Source organism: Hylobates moloch, unplaced genomic scaffold, assembly GCF_009828535.3.
Source record: "Hylobates moloch isolate HMO894 unplaced genomic scaffold, HMol_V3 SCAFFOLD_19, whole genome shotgun sequence".
Lineage (NCBI taxonomy): Eukaryota > Metazoa > Chordata > Mammalia > Primates > Hylobatidae > Hylobates > Hylobates moloch.
The window spans coordinates 23,221,767-23,241,846 of record NW_026652294.1 but is presented as its reverse complement, the minus strand read 5'-3'; the positions used below and the strand labels follow the sequence as shown (position 1 = coordinate 23,241,846).

The following is a 20,080-nucleotide window of genomic DNA, read 5'->3' as shown; positions in this document are numbered from 1 at the left end:
AAAGAAAGAAACCCACTGGTCTGAGCAGTGCTTCTCAAACTTCAACACGTACAAGAATCCCACAAGAAAGACTTGCAATTGACAAGCAGACTTGGCATTGCCCAGACACTAGTAGGAAATGCAGAATCTCAGGCCCCACCCCAGACCTATGATTCTGAATCTGCATTTTAACTGGGCTTCCAGAAGAGTCCTATGGACAGTAAGATCTAAGAAATACGCCAGGCGAGGCAGAGAATGGGTGAACCGGAGGCGATTTGAACCGCCGAGACCGCCATCCAGCCTGGGTGGAGAGCAACATCCTCGAAAGAAATACTGGGCTGGTGCATTCTTGTGATTATATTAGAAAAAAGAACCATGCTGGGGGACAAGGGCCTAGAGTTCCAGACCCACCTGCATTGTTTTCCCTGAATGCCTTTGGATTAGGCATGCCTTGGTTTCTTTACTGATAGGATGGTGAGGAGAGAGGAAATTGGACAAGACCAGGGATGGTAAATAAGGTGCACTTCTCATTCCTGCTGATTATCTGGTAGTAGCCACTTAGACCATTATGTTAAAAAGGCTACATCTGGGCTCAGCACTGAACACGTGCCATGACTGACTAGCAGCCTGCCATGTGCACCACTGGGGAGAGAAGTGGCTCACGGGTCTTGGATTTGCCAAGCTTGCTCTGAGATGTTTTCTAAGAGCATTCGTTCATTAATTATTCTTAGGTGCCAAGTGTTGTCCTAAAATTTGGAGGTACTATGGTGAACAAAACATCATCCTTACCCTCAAGGAGCTGTTTAGCGTGAGAGAGACCAAAACATAAGCAGACAATTATAGTATGTTGCAATAACCACTATGAAGGAGAATAACCACAGGGTATTGAAACAGCATTGCATGGCCGGGCGCGGTGGCTCACGCTTGTAATCCCAGCACTTTGGGAGGCCGAGGCGGGCGGATCACGAGGTCAGGAGATCGAGACCACGGTGAAACCCCGTCTCTACCAAAAATACAAAAAATTAGCCGGGCGTGGTGGCGGGCGCCTGTAGTCCCAGCTACTCGGAGAGGCTGAGGCAGGAGAATGGCGTGAGCCTGGGAGGCGGAGGTTGCAGTGAGCCGAGATCGCGCCACTGCACTCCAGCCTGGGCGACAGAGCAAGACTCCGTCTCAAAAAAAAAAAAAAAAAAAAAAAGAAACAGCATTGCCAAGGGAATCCAACCCAGTCTCTCTGAGACTAAGGAAGACTTCTGGAGAAATGCAACTATGCTGAAACCGGAAGGTTGATTTCAAAAGAGTCATGAGTTCTAGCCAGAGGGAACAGCAGACGAAAAAGCTCTAGGGTAGGAGAGGGCATGGCATGTGGAGGAGCACTGCCTCTTCTGAGCAAGAAGTCGAATGCTAGATGGGAAGCGGTCAGAGATGAGCTGAAGAGGTAGCGTCAGAGATGAGCTGAAGAGGTAGCATCAGGACAGTCTATGAGTTTAAACTTACCCTGAGGTTAAGGAGAGTTATTACGGATCTTTAAGTAAGTTGGGTGACTTGATAAGTTTTGCAAGGTGGGAAGATTATTTGGTCACTGGTGGACAAGGGATTGGAGAGGAAAGGAGACAGAGAGAGCTAGGAGGGTTGGTGCCACTCCAAGTGTGGCCCATAGTGGCCCAGCTACCAGGGTCCCTGAACCATTTGCTACGGGTTCTTGAGATAAGAAGTCTGCCTCAGGAGAGAAATCTACCTTGTCACTGAGCACACTGTTTAGCTCAGTGGAGATTTTTTATAGCAAGATTTTCCATATGATTTATACTCTGGCCCAAGCTCCAGCTGAGCTTATTTTGCTGCAGGTCAGCACTTTGACAGCACAGAGTCAGGTGGCCACGGCAAGCCAGGTAAGAGACCTAGCTCAGTATAGGGTGGCAGCAGGAGAGAGGAGAGAAGTGGGCAGACGTAAGAGATATGTATGAGGCAAAATGGACAGGACTGGATGACTGATTGGGGGACGAAGGAGGAAGAGGACAGAAGGATGACGCCAGATTCCTTTTTCAGCACTGACTGTACATCTCACTGAGACAGGGCAAAGGTCCCTTCCTACTTTTTTTTTTTTTTTTTTTTTTTTTTGAGATGGAGTTTCACTCGTTGCCCAGGCTGGGGTCCAATGGCATGGTCTTGGCTCACTGCAACCTCCGCCTCCCGGGTTCAAGTGATTCTCCTGCCTCAGCCTCCTGAGTAGCTGGGGTTACAAGCATGCGCCTCCATGCCCAGCTAATTTTTTTGTTTTTTGTTTTTTTTTTGAGATGGAGTCTCGCTGTCGCCCAGGCTGGAGTGCAGTGGCGCAATCTCGGCTCACTGCAAGCTCCGCCTCCCGGGTTCACGCCATTCTCCTGCCTCAGCCTCTCCGACTAGCTGGGACTACAGGCGCCCACCACCACGCCCGGCTAATTTTTTTTGTATTTTTAGTAGAGACAGGGTTTCACCGTGGTCTCGATCTCCTGACCTCGTGATCCGCCCGCCTCGGCCTCCCAAAGTGCTGGGATTACAAGCGTGAGCCACCGCGCCCGGCCTTGTATTTTTAATAGAGACAAGGTTTCACCATGTTGGTCAGGCTAGTCTCAAACTCCTGTCCTCAGGTGATCCACCCACCTCGGCCTCCCAAAGTGCGGGGATTACAGGCGTGAGCCACCACACCCAGCCCCTTCCTGCTCTTACATTCTGTGACGCAGTGACGCTACTCAGTGACCAAATCCCTGGAAATTCTCTCAAAATTTTTTTGTTTTTTGTTTTTTGTTTTGAGGCGGAGTTTCGCTCTTGTTGCCCAGGCTGGAGCGCAATGGCGCGATCTCAGCTCACCGCAACCTCCACCTCCCGGGTTCAAGCGATTCTCCTGCTTCAGCCTCCCGAGTAGCTGTTATTACAGGCATATGCCATCACACCTGGCTGATTTTGTATTTTTAGTAGAGATGGGGTTTCTCCATGTTGGTCAGGCTGGTCTCAAACCCTCGACCTCAGGTGATCTGCCCACCTCAGCCTCCCAAAGTGCTGGGATTACAGGTGTGAGCCACCACACCCGGCCTTCTCTCAAAGTTTTAAAGCACTACAAAAGAGTAGAAATAAGACCACCCTTCATCCAATCCTCCCACCAGCTCTCAGAGGTAAGGAAGAACATTGCTGATTCTCTCATGTCACAAACCCGAAAGCAGGATCAGAGTGGTGAAGGGGCTGCCTGTGTACACCCAGCTGGTGATGGGGGGCTGGGCTGGCATCCACCCGAAGCTCCTGCCCCTGGGTCAGCTAGCCTTAAGGGGAGACAGGGGTTAGGCCTTTGTGATCAGCATGGTGAAATTCTCCCTTCTACAAACAGCTCATCTTAGAAGAGCCAGGGTCACAGCCATTCGGGGGAAAGAAATGGGATCCTTGGTGCTGCCCGCCACCAGGCCTGCAGCAGCCCCACAGCCTTCCGTACCAACGACCATGATGTTGAAGTCGAAACCGGTCTTCATGGTCTTCTTGCGCATCTGCTCGATGATGGTGTCGATGCCGATGTAGCCCAGCAGGTTGGAGTTGATGCTCATGGGCTTCATGGGCACCGCTGGCTTAGGCCTGGGCTCAGGCACCAGCTCTGACATGGCTGCGTCCGTCCTGGTCTCTGGGAGCCCTGCAGAGCCAAGGTGGGAGGGGTCGGAGGGGTGATCAGGAGGACAGCAGAGGTCACGTGGAAATCATGGTATTTTTCTCTTGCTACAGAATCATACAAAGTTGGGCCTGGAAAGGCTCTTAGTATCATCTAGTCAAGGTCCCTCATTTCATAGACAAAGAGACTGAGGCCTGGAGGAGAAAGAACTCAACTAAGAACACAGAGCAGGTCAGAGGCAAAATCTGGGCCAGTGCCAGGTTCTCTGGTTGCTGGGCACTTTCAAATGCACCTCACTGCTCTGAAGCCCACATCTGTGCGTCTAACCCAGGGGCTTCTCCATCTTGGCACTAATAACATTTGAGTAATTCTTTATTGTGGGAGGCTGTCATGTGCATTACAGGATGATTAGTGGCACCCCGACCTTAGTAGCCTCCCAGGTTGTGACAACCCAAAATGTCTCTAGATGGTACCAAACGTCCCCTGGGAGGCACCATTGCCCTGGTTGAGAACCACTGGTCTAAGAAATGTCTGGGGTTATTCAGACCTAAGTCGTCCCTCCCCGAATAAAGGGCAAAGACTTTTTAGGATCCTGCACTAACATCTATTAACTGTCACTGACCTCGGTTGCTTCATCTTTTAGAAGCAAACAGGGCTACATTTCTCTGGAGAGTGGCTATCACTCTCGTCTCCCAGACTTGATGTCCTCTCTGTACCATGAGCACCACTGCAGAGTAGGGGTGTCTGTACCTGGAGGAGCCCAGACACCCTCCCAGCCATTGTTCTGAATCTGTGGAACCAGTGGGGAGGGGATGAGAACAGCCACTTGCCTAAGATGACACAGTGTGCTCTTGGAGTGGTGAATGGCAGATGAAAGAGGAGGCTGAGGAACAAGCCCCTCCCTAGTGAGGAAGGGCAAACATCCCCCTGGGTTTAGTGGATCATGGGTGTGTTCACACACAGGAGAAATCTGTGGGTTTCCTTATCAGGCCACTGTCCACCAGGGCAGGATCCAGAATAGAGCACCTCCATTTCCCCATCCATACGATTGGGGTGTGGGGTGAAGTGGAAAGAGCCTGGCTCTGCTACTTCTCAGCTTTGTGGACTTGGGAAGACCACCTCCCAACTATGAGCCTGCATCCCCCTCTATAAAATGGAAAGATCATCACTAAGACTGTGGTGAGCTTTTGTGAGACGTGATGCTTAGAAGCACTGAGCAACGGCCGGGCGCGGTGGCTCACGCCTGCAATCCCAGCACTTTGGGAGGCCGAGGCAGGTGGATCACGAGGTCAGGAGTTCGAGACCAGCCTGATCAACATCGTGAAACCCTGTCTCTATTAAAAATACAACAATTAGCCAGGTATGGTGGCGGGCGCCTGTAATCCTAGCTACTCAGGAGGCTGAGGCAGGAGAATTGCTTGAAATCAGAAGGCGGAGTTGCAGTGAGCCGAGATCGTGCCACTGCACTCTAGCCTGAGCAAAAGAGTCGAACTCTGTCTCAAAAAAAAAAAAAAGGCACTGAGCAATATCTTACAGTCCCAGACCCTTTTGCCCCAGCTCCTTTCAGGTCTGTAGGGGAAATGAAACAGTACATGTGAAAGCATTGGTTAAAGGAAGATGTCCCCAGATGCCAGTTACACAAGCATGGTTATTGGACTCCATGTGCTCTTGAGGACACCTTCCAGCTCTGCCGTTCTCGAATCCTATGTTTCATGACTAACACCCTGCAGAGTCTCAACCTTACAGGGAGGCCTGATGGAGCAGCAGATGGGCGGGAGGGAGAGGGGACAGAAGCGTTCCCTTCCCACTCCTAAACCCAGCCAGGAGTCCACTCTCATCTCCCTCCACCTGGTCCTTCCACCGGTACTGGCAAGACCCTCTCTCCCAATGGGAAACTGTTCTTTCTTCTGTCAATCCCAGGCACAGCCAAATCTGCCAAAGCCTCGGGACCTCCCCAGGGCCTGGCATGGCTCTCTCTTGCTTCCCAGGAAGCTGTTCCCAGCCAGGCAGCTCCACACAGCAGCAAGATTGGCCCAGCCCTGCAGCAGCTGACTCTCAGCAGCCCGGCCCTGCTCCTCCACTCTTGCACGTGGCTCACAGGCCCCACTCAGCACACCTGCACTGGGACCAATGCCCCATTTTTCCTGCCCAGCTGCTCACACAAGCTGGGCCTTTCCATTGCCCCTTATGCCTCTGCAGCTGAGCCCATTTGGTCTCAACCTGTGTTATAAGATAAAGCCACATGGTTTGGGGGGGTGGTCTTATCACCATTTTACAGACTTGGGAAGTATGCCTTGTATTTACTTATGAGAGGTTGTGTAAAGATTCCTATAAAGTGTGTGCTCTCACCATGGCCTGCTCAGCCCTGGCCTGTCAACTGCAGCATCCTAAAAGAGCTCTCCCAAAAGACAGACCCTGATGGAGAGAGGGTCCTACCAGATTCCCAAGCAGCATCTAGGGGCTACCACAGGCCCGCTACAGGACCAGGACCTAGTAGATCTCACTTTCATTCCTCCAGCAAGCATATATGAGCACCCATTGTGTGCACTGTACACAGCGCCTGATGGCAAGTCAGCCTCCCCACCACATGCCAGTGACATGCCAGTCACATGCTAACAAGCCACCCATCAGCCCCAAGTACAGCAAATGTGTGCAGGTCACTGTGCCACAAGCTTTGCTGGAAGATCCTGTTCCCCCTCCAACTCCTGGCTCCCCCCTCCTCCTCCTCCTCCTCCTCCTCCTCTAGCATTCAGCCCCACTGCTACTCCCAGGAAAGCCTCTGCTTTGCCATCTGATGTGGATGGCCCTCTTCTGTGCCCGCTGCAGGTTTTCTGGTACTCATCACATTCACTCATTGATTCATTCCATCCCATCCAGGCCATTTCATATGCTGTCAAATGGGGGTCTACACCAGCCAAGCCCTAGGCTAAATTCCAAGGACACTTATGTACCCCAGACAAGGTTGTTGCCCTTGAGGGCCCCCTGTCTGGTAAGGGTGCCTGACAAATAAACAAAGACCTCTGGGGCACAGAACCAATGCTGTTCTGGAGCTGGATTCTGTAGCTCTATCCTCTGTCCCTACAACTCCCCTTGTCCCACCATGTCAACCTCAGATGGGCAGGTGACCCAGGCTTGAATCCTGGCTGGGTGACCCTTATGAGCCTCATTTTCTGCTCAGACAACTGGGGATAGAACCTACCTTGCTGGGTTGCTATGAAGGTTATATAGAATGAAGAATGTAAATTATCTGGCACAAATACGTACTAGTTCTCAGCCTTCTTTAGGGCAGGACCATGTCTTATTGATCTCTGTGTCCCAGTCTACCTAGCATACCACAGGCACTCCTCAATAAATGAATGAATGAATGAATGATGAGTGAATGAGAGCTTCAGAGTGAGGCAGGTATCAGAGACATCACCTTTCTCTTCCCTCAGATGCCTCTCCCCATGCAGAGCAGCTGACCCCCAGTGAGCAATGGCTGTTGTCTCCGCCACAGTCAAGAGAGAATTGTTGAGACCTCCTCCTTCCTCTGCAACAAGGATTGGAGGGGGGCTCCCCAAGGGTGGGGAAAAGCTCAGGTCACAGCAGGGTGCAGCTCAAGTCTGCCATCCTGGCTAGACGGTCTTTGGGGCCCCCCTCAGCGCCTGGCTCTCCCAGGGCCCCTGGAGAAGGGGGATCTGCCTGCAGCACTCTCTGCCAGAAGCTACCTGCCCCATCAGTGCTCCAGGGAGAGGCACCATCCACCAGACTCGGTGCAGCCAAGTCCCCCACAGAAACAGCCCCTCCATTCCCATGCTAAGCAAAGACCGTGGCACTTCCTTTTAGGGGCAAATGAATGGCTTTGGCTTTGTCTGGCCCAGGGACCCCACCCCTCTGTTAGGAAGGTGGCAGCTGAGGGAGGGTACTTTTCCAAAATAGCACCTGCTTACTGCAGGCGCCCCCTCTTCCTTCCATCCTGAAGGTGGATCTTCCTCAGCCCCTAGCAGCCTTCAAGACCCCATCACCCCCCACAGAGGCAATTCCAGCCCACCCCAGTTCCAGCCCTAGGCTCTGGGAAAAGGAATCACGAAAGCTCTCTCGGTCCTTTCCCATTCGCAGGAGCAGAGGACCCTGGGACACCCCTTCCCCCATCCCAGTCCTCTGGAGGCCATCGGGTTCCCTTGGAGACCACCAGCTGGTGCCTGTCTCAGCGTGTGCCTGTGGGGGTTGGCGGGGAGGGGACGTATGTATCAGTGCACAGGTCTCTCATCCGGCTGGCATGGCCCTGGCACCTGTGCGTGGTGTGTGGTGTGTGCGTGTCTTGGTGTATTCCAGCATGGGGCTTTCTGTGCGCATCTGGGTCCCTGCTTGCGTGTCCGTGGGTCCCTGCGTCTCCCCGCGTCCTGTGTCTGCCTCTCTCCGAGATTGTCTCTCTCGAGGTGGGTGCCACCGTGTGTGCGTGTGTCCGCCCATCTGTCACCGCGCGTGGGCTCCTCGGCGCGGAAACCCTCCCCCGGGGAGCGCCTCCAGCCGCGCTGGCCGGGGCCGCAGCCTCCTCCTGGCGGGTGCCGGTGGCCTGGCCGGCCGCCCTACCTTTGGACATGAATCCTCCTTTGTCTCCGTTCCTCCAGGGAGATGCTCCGGGCGCGGGGCTGCAAGGCTGAGCGAGGCGCGGGCTCCCCCGGGCCGAGCGGCCCCTGCAACCGGGCCTCGCCCCTTCGCGCTCTCCTCCCACCCGCCCGGCCCGCGGCCCCGCCGCGCCGCCCCTGCGCCCCGCGCCGCCGCGCCCTCCCGGGACCTCGCCTCGGCTCGCTCGGCGCCGCGCCGCCCCTGTCCGCGCGCACCGTTGCCGCCGCCGCCAGCTGCCGCCGCTGCCACCCGCACCACGTGACTGCGCGCCCGTCGGCCCCGCCGAGGGCCCCTCCCCTTCCCGCGGCGCCCGCGCCCGCACGCGGGAACCGGCCCCGGGTCCAGGCTGCGGGCGGTCCAGGAGCCGCACCCGCGGGCTCCAGGTGCCCGGCCTGGAAAGGTGCCTGCATCCCAGTCCCGTCTCTCTCCCTGGACCTGCTCCCCGCCCATTACCCGCTAGGCTGCAGCGGGGACGGGCGGGGGGGCGCAGGGGACCAGTGGCAGCTGCGGGCGGCCGTGAGCGCGCGTGAGTCACGCGGGGGTTGGGGTGTTGCGCGGGTGCCTGTAGAGCCCTGAGTCAGGGGCCCGGATTCCAGGCCCTGCTCCAGGATGATGAACCAATAACCCTTAGCCAGACAGGAACTTCCCTGAGCCTCAATTTGCCCATTAGAAAAAAATTTCATGCATTCAGTGGATACTAATGGACAGCATATTGCCAGGCCCTGGGAGCACAGGGGTGAGGACAACCATCCCTCCCCTCGAAGGTTCTGGGTCTAGTGGAGGAAACAGGAAGATGGAATGTCCTAATGCAGGGGCTGGGGTGCACACAGGGAACTGAGGGTGCAGGCAGGTGGGCACCCTGGGGAGAGGGGACTTGGAAGACTTCTTGGAGGAGATGAGGGCCAGATGGAAAGGCAAATGGGAGTGGAAGGGAAGAATGGAAAGGGAGAGGTATTCTGCAGAGAGAGGACAGCGGAGGTGAGGGGCTCCAGAGGTGAGAGCTGTGTGGTGCTGGTGGACAGCCCAGAGTCCTTGGTGCCGCTGAAGCAGAGAAAATTCCAGGCAGGTGTGTAGAGCTAAATAAGAGGCTGGAGAAGTCCGCACGCAGCCTTGGAAGCTGGACTTTAACGGAAGGTAATGGTGAGTCACTGATGAATATTAAGCCAAAAGTGCTGCCATTCAATATGTGAGTCGTTGCAGCAGTTGTGTGTGGACAGGGAACAAGCTGGTGGGTGGGAGGTGGCCTCACAGAGGCAGAAGGATGGAGAGGAGGGGACAGCCAGCCAGATAGTTGAGTACTGAAGAAGTAAACCAACAAGGTGGGAAGTAGACTGGATGAGATGGCAAGAAAGAGATGAGGAAGAAGAGGATACCCGGGTTTCTAGGCACCTGATAGAAGGTAGGCGATGCCTACAGCTGAGAGAGTGAGATCAGGGAGGCAGGAGTCAGTTCAAGAAGAAAAGGGCTACCTCTGGACATGCCAGGGAGACATCCGGGTAGATAAGCCTAGCAGGCTGCTGGCTGCCCACATCTGCGCTTCAGGAGACAGGGCTGGGCTGCAGATGGAGGGAGCGCTGAGGTCTCGTAGGGAGAAGTGAAGACCAGAATTTAGGTGAGGTGCCCAGACTGAGTGTGCTGGGTGGAGGGAAAGGGGTCTGACAATCTAACGACTCAATTCAGGCGTTAGACTGGATGCCTTCTAGGCACCTTTCCAGACCCAGAAACTCTGAGCCCTTGAAATGTTGGAAATGAGGCTTCCCAAAGTAGAAATTTCAACAATCTGGATTCCAATCAGCTTACTGCCACCAGCCAGCTTTGGTGTGACTTTAAGCATGTCACAGGCTTTCTAAGACCAAATGAATGTCCAGCCCTTGTGTTGCCCTATTTAGAGTTCTGTGTAGGACTTCCATATATACAAGGCTCCAACTTACCTTTCAGGATTAAAGGGCTGGGGGTGGGGGACCAAGAAAGAGACATCCAGGTAAGACGACTTTTAAGCAACAGATACCTTCCTAAAAGGCTGAGTGTAAATGGATTTGGAAAGTCTCGGGTGAGGTCATTATCTCACATCCAGAGGAGGCTGCAGAGACTACCTATTAGACAAATCACAACTTTCTAAAACGCTAGTCAGTATTTTCACGTAGGAGGTAGGAGGCTTGCTTTTTTTTTTTTTTTTTTTTTTTTTTTTTTTTGAGACGGAGTCTTGCTCTGTCGCCCAAGCTGGAGTGCAGTGGTGCAATCTCAGCTCACTGCAACCTCCGCCTCCCGGGTTCAAGCAATTCTCTGCCTCAGCCTACACACCTGGCTAATTTTTTGTATTTTTAGTAGAGATGGGGTTTCATCACATTGGCCAGACTAGTTTATTTTTATTTTTATTTTTATTTTTTTGAGACGGAGTCTCACTGTGTCGCCCAGGCTGTAGTGCAGTGGTGCAATCTCAGCTCACTGCAACCTCCGCCTCCCGGGTTCAAGCAATTCTCTGCCTCAGCCTACAAACCTGGTTAATTTTTTGTATTTTTGGTAGAGACAGGGTTTCATCACGTTGGCCAGGCTATTTTTTTTATTTTTTATTTTTGAGATGGAGTCTCACTCTGTCGCCCAGGCTGGAGTGCAGTGGCGCAATCTCGGCTCACTGCAAGCTCTGCCTCCCGGGTTCACGCCATTCTCCTGCCTCAGCCTCCTAAATAGCTGGTACTACAGGCGCCCACCACCACACCCGGCTAATTTTTGTATTTTTAGTAGAAACGGGGTTTCATCTTATTAGCCAGGGTGGTCTCGATCTCCTGACCTCGTGATCCACCTGCCTCGGCCTCCCAAAGTGCTGGGATTATAGGCGTGAGCCACTGTGCCCGGCCTGGCCAGGCTAGTCTTGAACTCCTCACCTCGTGATCCACCCACCTTAGCCTCCCAGAGTGCTGGGATTACAGGTGTGAGCCACTGCTTTTAAAGCTGGACACACCTATTGATTACTTGATTATTCCAGGTCTTCAGGAAACAAACAACCCCGGGAGATGCTAAAAGGAGGACTCACCATAATTGCTCCTCCACAAGTTACCCCTGTTAACCTTTCTTTTGCTTTTTCTTTTTTTTTTTTTTTGAGACAGGGTCTTGCTCTGTCACCAGGCTAGAGTGCAGTGGCACAATCACGGTTCACTGCAGCCTCGACCTCCTGGGCTCAAGCAATTCTCCCACCTCAGCCTCCCCAGTAGCTGGGACCACAGATGCATGCCACCATGCCCTGCTAATTTTTTATTTTATCTTATTTTATTTTTGGAGACAGAGTCTTACTCTGTCACCAGGCTGGAGTGCAGTGGCACGATCTTGGCTCACTGCAGCCTCTGCCTCCCAGGTTCAAGTGCTTCTCGTGCCTCAGCCTCCCAAGTAGCTGGGACTACAGGCATGTGCCACCACACCTGGCTAACTTTTGTATTTTTAGTAGAGACGGGGTATCACCATGTTGGCCAGGCTAGTCTTGAACTCCTGACCTCAAGTGATCCACCCACCTTGGCCTCCCAAAGTGTTGGGATTACAGGTGTGAGCCACTGTGCCCAACCCTTATTTTTTATTTATTTAATTTTTTTATTTTTTTGAGACAGAGTCTCGCTCTGTCGCCCAGGCTGGAGTGCAGTGGCGCAATCTTGGCTCATTGCAAGCTCTGCCTCCCGGGTTCACGCCGTTCTCCTGCTTCAGCCTCCTGAGTAGCTGGGAGTACAGGCACCCGCCACCACGCCCAGCCAAATTTTTTATTTTTTATTTTTTTTATTTTTAGTAGAGACGGGGTTTCACCATGTTAGCCAGGATGGTCTCAATCTCCTGACCTCGTGATCTGCCCGCCTCGGCCTCCCAAAGTGCTGGGATTACAGGCGTGAGCCACCGCGCCCAGCCCCTTATTTTTTATTTTTTGTAGAGACAGTCCCACCATTTTGCTCAGGCTGGTCTTGAACTCCTGCACTCAAGCAATCCTCCCATCTCAGCCTCCCAGAGTGCTGGGATTACAGGTATAAGCCACCACACCTGGCCAAAACCTTCTTTCTGATAGTTTCCCTCAGCCTGACCTCAGACTGGCAGGTTAGAACCCAGCTCAGGGTACAGTCCCTAGGTCTGGCCCAACAACCCCCATTTCCTTTTCTCCCAACCTATTCAACCCTGACCTTAGAGTCCTTCTTCCCTTTCCCAACCCATGCAAGCATGATCCATCTCCAAGCTCACACACCTCCCCCTCCCCGGCAGCCTAGTCCATCCCCAACTAAGTTTCTGCATTTACCTTTGTATTCCGTGGCCAGGTCCAGTGAGGCAGGTTCTGTGGCTCTGTCCGTGGCAGCATTAGTGTTGTCCAGGGCTGGGTCTGTGGATCTGCTTGGCATTACCAGGCATGTAGCAACGTCTGATATGGGTAGGTTATTAACACTGCCTAGTGTGGTCTTCCCAGTGGCTGGGTCTGGGGTTACTGGCACAACTGAACCCACAGCTGTGCCCATCCTGCTTGTGTCCAAAGCAAGAGAATTCATAGCCTTGCCCAGCTTGGCTCTGTTTACTCTGGCCAAAGCCATGGCTGTTTCCAACGTACTGGTGCCCACTGTAGCTGTGATGGTGTCCAGCTTGACTGGGTCTGATGTTGCTGAATCCATGGCTGTGCCCTCTGTGGTCATATCTGGGTTGGCTGTGCTTCTTGTAGCCATGGCTTTGCCCAGCTTGTCTGGTTCTGAGGCTATCGAATCCATGACCATCCTCGGCTTGGTTGTCCCAACTGTAGTCAGATTCGTGGCTGTGCCCGGCTTGATTGTGCCTGCTGTAGCCAAGTTCATGGCTGTGCCTGGCTTGATTGTGCCTGCTGTAGCCAAGTTCATGGCTGTGCCTGGCTTGATTGTGCCTGCTGTAGCCAAGTTCATGGCTGTGCCTGGCTTGATTGTGCCTGCTGTAGCCAAGTTCATGGTTTTGCTTGACTTGACTGTCCCTACCGAAGACAAGTCTCTGGCTGTGCCCAGCTTGATATCCAGAGCAGGGAACTCTGTGCCTGTGTCCAGTCCGGATGTGTTTGGTGTGGCTAAATTGATAGCCAAGCTAGGTCTGTTGGTGGCCATTGTGGCTAAATGTCTGGCTGCGTCTGTCCTTGTGTCCATAGCAGTCAAATTCACAGCTGTGTTGGCCCTTTGGAGACGCCCCCGGGGTCTGGGGATCCCCCTGGCCCGGGGCTTGCCTTTTCCTGGAGAAGCTCTGGTAGGCATGTGGTCAGTCACTGAGACAAGGTGCCCCTGGCCCAACGAACCTGGCTCTGCAAGGACTGGTGCACTCTGGGCTAACCGGGATTGGAAAGGTAAGGCTAGGTAGGAACTCACCAGGGGCTTCTCCGTGGCAAGCATCCTGCTGGATTTGGTCAGACCTGGGTTCCCTGGGCCCTCAGAGTGGACCCTGCCCCCTGGCACTAGGGTCACAGGTGGCGAGCCTGGCGAGGACACCCTCCCTCCTTCATGGGGAGCAGCCTTCTTTCCTGGGGTAGGCAACTCTTCCCAGTGAGAAAGCGGGCGATCCAGGGACCGTGCCTGGCTGTTCTGACGGAGAGTCAAGGAGATGGAACTGAGCTTCCTGGGTACAAGGCTGCTGGTGGGCAGGGGGCTCAAGGAAGCCCCCAGAGCAATGCCCATCTCCTGTGGGGGCACACTCCGGGTCCTGGCTCCAAGGCCCAGCCGGCTGGAGGTCTGTGGGATATGGCTTTGGGGGAAGGTATCCAGATGGATGGTCTTCCTGAGGACAGGGGTGAGGGGGGACCCTCCTCCAGGGAGTCTCGAGGGGCGGATAGGGCGCCCCAGCACATGGCTATGGGAGAAGGAGGTTCCCGGGCCTGGAGCTCCATGCGACTGCATCTCTGGAGGAGCAGGAGCAAAGTTGTGGTCCATCCAGGTCGTTTGTGTTTCCCTGAGGCAATCAACAGAGAGAAGGGGCCAGACAGGGGTGAGGAGCTCAGGCCTGGAGGTCTCAGCTCTCCCCTTCCTGACCAGCAGCTGAGCATTCCAGGTCTGAAGGGGCCTGGTTCTGGAGACTGTCCAGTCCTTAGTGGAGGATGCATGTAACTTCCTCCTGTCCTCCTACGGCTCCTACCTGCTGCAGACCGACCTGTACCTCATACCCACCCCACCCCGGCCAACCACCACACAGTGGGGTGGGCACGTCCAGTGAGCAGTCTGCCTCCAGCATGGGGGATCTCAGGCCGGGCTTACTTCTCCCTTTGCCTGGGCCTGAGTGTGGCCCCTGTCTCTGTGGACAGCTCTATGGAGGTCACATACATGTTCGGGGACTCCAAAGGAGGGCAGTGCTTACTGGAGACCTCTCTCCCTTTCTCTTCCAGAAAAAAACAAAGGGCTGTGGGTTCCCACCCACAGCAGCCAACATAGGAGCTCAGGTGTCCAGGTAGAAGGATGAGAGAGGACCAATTTGGCTTAGAGCCCCAGAACCAAGAAAGAGCCCTAAGCTGGCCTAGTGCTGGAGTCGGAAACGGAGCCAGCCCTGGAGAAGGTGAGGTTGGGAAATGGAGATGCAGTGAGTGTTCATAGAAGGAGTTTATCTGGTGAACAAGCCACGGTCCCCGCCCTTGAAGAGCCTGCCATGCCCAGGGATGCCAGGCAAGGAAGTAGGCAGGGCTCCGCCAAGCTAAGCATTAGGGGTAGAAAGGAGGGAGGCTATACCTGAGCTGGTGCTATTCCTACAGAAGGCCCAAAGGTGAGAAAGTGTGGCATCTTTCTGAAAATCCAACATGGGGCTCCTAGGCTGTATCTAGCAGGGAGGAGAGAGCCAAGGCTGCAGGTGAGCTGGGGTCCAGGCCAGGCTACAGCAAAGCTTAGGCCAGGGAATGTGACCCATTCAGATCTGTAGGTGCGAACAGCCACTTGGGCAGTGTGACAGAGGGATCAGAAGGGAACAGAATTGAAGCAAGGATCCCATGAGGACATAGTTGAAACTCTCTGCTCCGTGGGCTGTGGAAGGGGCAGGGCTAGGGCTGGGGCTGGAGGAGGCTGCATTGCACAGGGGTAGAAGCAGTGGCACTGCCCAGAGTAGGGAGCGGGCACAAGGGGGTGTCAAGGATGAAGCTCAGGACTCTGTCTGTGATCTTAGTAGATGGGCCACTCCCTGCTACTCTGGACTCCAAGTAAACTCACCCTCTGGAACAAAGTTGGTTTGGTTGCTTTTAACACAGCAGGCTGGGACCTGCAGCTGGGGGACAAGGCCAGGGCTGGTGGGAGGAGTCAGTTCCAGAGGGCTCATGGTGAGGGGAGTGATCATGTAGCCAGGTCCTTGAGGTCTGCAGCAGGGACGGGGAAGGCATCACCCCTCACAATGGTGCCCCCAGCCCCTCATCCCTCTCCAGCCATATATTTGTATCCAAGACTGTCCTGGCCTCCAACCCTTTCCCGCCTGGCCTATCGCTGCAGCCCTGAACTTCTGCCCCCTCCTGCACAACCACATACACTTGGGCACACACGTTTACCCTGCACTTAGCCACAAACAGCTCCCCTCAGTGTGCACACCCACACACAGAGCAGGCCAGAGGACAGGGTGTCTGAGGGCATCACCCGACCCCCATCCCCTCACTGCACTCCCATCTTCCATGGATTGCTTGGTCCTTCCCCACCCCACCCCCACAAATCCCCACAGCCCCCACCCCCCCACACACCTACCTTGATCAGAGGACAAGAAGGATCCAGTGGGTCTGGGAAGATAAGGCACACGCAGGCCCCTCACCTCCCCTGCACCCAGAGTCTGGCCATGGTGGCCAGCTTAGGGGCCTTGTCCCTCTGGTCCCCTCCTCAGCTCCTGCTCAGCCTCCAGGCCACAGTCCCCAGGCACAGGGTCCAGCCCTCTGCTCACTGTCCCACCAGCTACATCCCCGGAGACTGGGCTGGGCTGGGCTCTGGTGCAGGGAGGGGCTGGCTTCCTAGGAGTGGGCGGCTGTGAATGGCTGCTCTCAGCCTCTGGAATCCTGAAGAGCCATGGGAGGCTGGTAATGGCCAGGCTGGCACTCATGGCCACCTGCGGGGTGGTTCCCTGCAGCCTGCCCTCCCTAAATCTGCTCTGTCTCTGATGCCTGGGGAGTCAGTAAAAACGGGTACTCCAAATATGGCTGCACTCTGGTGGTCCCAGCACCAATCTCCCTCCGGCTCTCCCTCCGTGCCCTTCATGCCCTGTTCAGCTCTGCAACCCTCAGGCCATCTTGCCCACTCACCTGGTCTTCCCTCAAGGGGGCTGGAGTTCCTGGAAGCTAGAGCTCCTTCCACAACTATTCCCTGAGCCCCAGCTTGCTCCAGCCAGACCCTGTACCCAGACCCTAAGGATGTGAAGAGGACCCTGCCCTAGGCCTGCCCCTGAGGGGACCACAAAGCCACCCAGCCTGGCTCTGGCAATGCAGACTCTCAACAGCCCCTGGCCCTGTGGCTGGGATGGGAGCTCTCTTCTGTGTTCCCACAGCCCTCGGCTGCCTCTGTCATAGCAATGGTGATAACAACAATGGTGCTGATAACAGCTACTATTTCCTGAGCACTTACTCTGTGCCCAGCACCATGCCAGGGCTGGGCGGAGCTCACAGTCTGCTAGGAAGATAGGTATGTAAACAGATCCTATAGTACTATCCTGTACAGTGATGGCAGATGTCCTCCGGGCACTCACCCTGAGTCAGGAACTAGGCTAAGCATTCTCCTGGCATCTCCTTTAATCTCCGCCTCATCACCTGCTTTTTACCGAGGAGAACATTGCAGCCCACACACCACTGTGCTGTCTGGTCTGCTCTCCTGTGTGTCTCTCTCTTTAGCGAGTGAGCTTCTGGAGCTGCGCTGGGCAATAGAAGTTTCGGTGATAATGCAAATGTTCTATGTCTGTGCTGTCCAGTACAGTAGCCACTAGCCACAGATGGCTACCGATCACTTAAAATGTGGCTACAGTGACCAAGGAACTGGATTTTTTAGTTTATTTTAATTTGTGGCTACCATATTAGCTCAGCTCTGTTTCGTTTGTTGTTGTTGTTGTTAGTTTTTTTGAACAGGGTTTCACTCTGTCGCCCAGGCTGGAAGACAGTGGCGCCATCATGGCTCACTGCAGCCTCTTGGGCACAAGTGATCCTCCTGCTTCTGCCTCCAGAGTAGCTGGGACCACAGGCATGCACCACCACGCCCAGCTAAGTTTTTATCTTTTGTAGAGACGGGGGTCTCCCTATGTTGCTCAGGCTGGTCTCAAACTTCTGAGCTCGAGCAATACTCCTACCTCCACCTCCCAAAGTGCTGGGATTACAGTCATGAGCCACCATGCCTGGGTGGATAGCTCAGTTCTGAAGGTGCTGGATCCTCTTCTCTGGACCCCAAGGCCTGGCAAGAATTGGCTTCAGTAAGTTTCTTTTTCTTGAGAGTCTCACTATATCACCCAGGCTGGATTGCAGTGGCAAGATCTCAGCTCACTGCAACCTCCGCCTCCTGGGTTCAACCCTCAGGATTCTCCTGTCTCAGCCTCCCAAGTCGCTGGGATTACAGGTGTGTGCCACCACACCTGGCTAATTTTTGTATTTTTAGTAGAGATGGGGTTTCACCACATTGGCCAGGCTGGTCTCGAACTCCTAACCTCAAGTAACCCATCTGCCTCAGCCTCCCAAAGTGCTGAGATTACATGCATGAGCCACTGTGCCCAACCGGTAAATTTCTTTAGAAAGAAATAATGAATGAATGAATGAATGAATGAATGAATGAATGAATGATTGAATGGTGATTGTGTGGGCCTAGCACCCATCCGTCTTTTTTTTTTTTTTGAGACGGAGTCTCGCCCTGTCGCCAAGGCTGGAGTGCAGTGATGCCATCTCTACTCACTGCAAGCTCCGCCTCCCGGGTTCACACCATCACACCATTCTCCTGCCTCAGCCTCCCGAGTAGCTGGGACTACAGGCGCCCACCACCACGCCCACCTAATTTTTTTGTACTTTTAGTAGAGACGGGGTTTCACAGTGTTAGCCAGGATGGTCTTGATCTCCTGTCCTCGTGATCCGCCCGCCTTGGCCTCCCAAAGTGCTGGGATTACAGGCATGAGCCACCGTGCCCGGCCCCTATCCCTCTTCTTATCCTTTCTCTCCCCTTACAGCTTTAGGTTCTCAAACTTGGCTGGGCTCTGGTTACCAGGGCAACGTGCTGGGATCCCAGTGGATGGGGGAGGGGAGCTATCTGGCACTTCCTTGCTTTGAGGCCCTGAGAACTGGCCTGACTTAAGGAAGAACAGAGGGTGCTGGGAAGGAGAGGGGTACAGCTCTGCCTGGACGGATTGGAGCAAGGGAGCCTTTCCTGGGCCCAGCCCCACTGGATTACATGATCTCTGTGAGATAAGCAGCCTTGGGCTGGAATCAGGGGCCCTGGGTTCTCTCCCCACTTTGGCCAACGATTCACCAGGCAACATCTATCAGATTAACTTGTGCTTCTGGGACTCAGTTGCCTTTTAAAATAGGGATCAGATGCCCTCATGTGGTCGGTCTCTTCTACTTCAAGATCTACAATTCCTCCATCTTGCTCCCTGCCAGGCTGTTAGGGCCTTGAGAGCAAGGCCTGAGTCGTGTTCATCTCTGCATCCTCCTGCCCATCTGCCCTGCTTAGAGGCTTAGAGGACACTGCCTGCCCAGTAATTACAGGCCAAGGTTCAGCTGCCCTCTAGGGGCCCAAAGTGACAATGACCCTCTCCTATCTATACATATGGTGCTTTCCCATCAAAGGAAAGATCCATAGGCCTGGAAGTGGCCTCAGAGAACAGAGGCCTCCACTCAACCACAAAACCATCATGGTGGCCTCCCAGACAAGTGGCATAGGCTCTGGAGTCCTTCAAGCCTGGGTTTGTTACAACTATGTGATTTTCAAACAAGTTAATCTCCCTGAGCTCCCGTCTCATCTGCAAAACAGAGATTATATCAGTCAGAATGAGTTAAGTTATGCTGCAGTAACAACTATTCCCAAATCCCAGTGGCTGATAACAACATACTGTTTTTTTTTGTTTTTTTTTTGAGACAGAGTCTCACTCTGTTGCCCAAGCTGGAGTGCAGTGGTGCAATCACAGCTCACTGTAGCCTCGACCTACCCAGGCTCAGGTGATCCTCCCACCTCAGCCTCCCAAGTAGCTGGGACTACAGGCATGTGCCACCATGCCCAGCTAATTTTTCTTTTTTTTTTTTTTTGAGATGGAGTTTTGCTCTTATTGCCCAGGATGGAGTGCAATGGCATGATCTCAGCTCACTGCAAATTCTGCCTCCCAGTTTCAAGCAATTCTCCTGCCTTAGCCTCCTAAGTAACTGGGATTACAGGTGTGTGCCACCACACCCAACTAATTTTGTATTTTTAGTAGAGGCAGGGTTTCACCATGTTGATTAGGCTGGTCTCAAACTTCTGACCTCAAGTGATCCACCCTTCTCAGCCTCCCAAAGTGCTGGGATTACAGGCGTGAGCTGTACCCAGCCTAATTTTTCTAATTTTTGTAGAGACAGGGTTTTGCCATGTTGCCCAGGCTGGTCTAAAACCCCTGGCCTCAAGCAATCCTCCTACTTCAGCCTCCCAAAATACTGGGATTATAGGCCTGAGCCACCACGCCTGGCCACAGTGATACATTGATTTCTCATCTGTGTCTCATGTCCACAGTAATTTGGGTCCACTAAGGTTCTGCTCTGTGCCCTCTTCCCTCTGGGACCCAGGCTGCCTTCTAGTGCATTGCTAGTCATGTGGCAGAGGGAAGGAGGGAGCGACAAATTGTGGACTAGCCATTAGATGCTTCCGCCTGTACTCACTTCTAATTACAACTAATTGGCCAGAACTAGTCTTATTGCCCCACCTATCACAAGGAGGCAGGGAAGTTTAATCCTACCGTGTG

At 54.0% G+C, this 20,080-nt stretch overlaps 1 protein-coding gene across 5 annotated transcripts in view; it reads right to left on the bottom strand.

The window, feature by feature from the left end:
* The window catches only part of SEPTIN3 (septin 3), a 28,493-nt gene extending 14,009 nt beyond the window's left edge, over positions 1–14,484 (bottom strand). The window contains exons 1-2 of one of the 5 annotated variants that reach the window (XM_058431109.1): positions 12,477–14,484; positions 3,437–3,628 (exon numbers count right to left, since the gene is read on the bottom strand). In XM_058431109.1, the coding sequence (XP_058287092.1) occupies positions 3,437–3,628; positions 12,477–14,106 (1,822 nt within the window). In that variant the 5' untranslated portion in view covers positions 14,107–14,484. Of the gene's footprint in view, positions 1–3,436; positions 3,629–4,226; positions 4,807–8,176; positions 8,480–12,476 lie in introns of those variants that run through there. The other 4 variants (XM_032138298.2, XM_058431108.1, XM_032138294.2 and 1 more) reach the window with 4 other exon arrangements.
* Between the last annotated feature and the right edge of the window lie 5,596 nt (positions 14,485–20,080).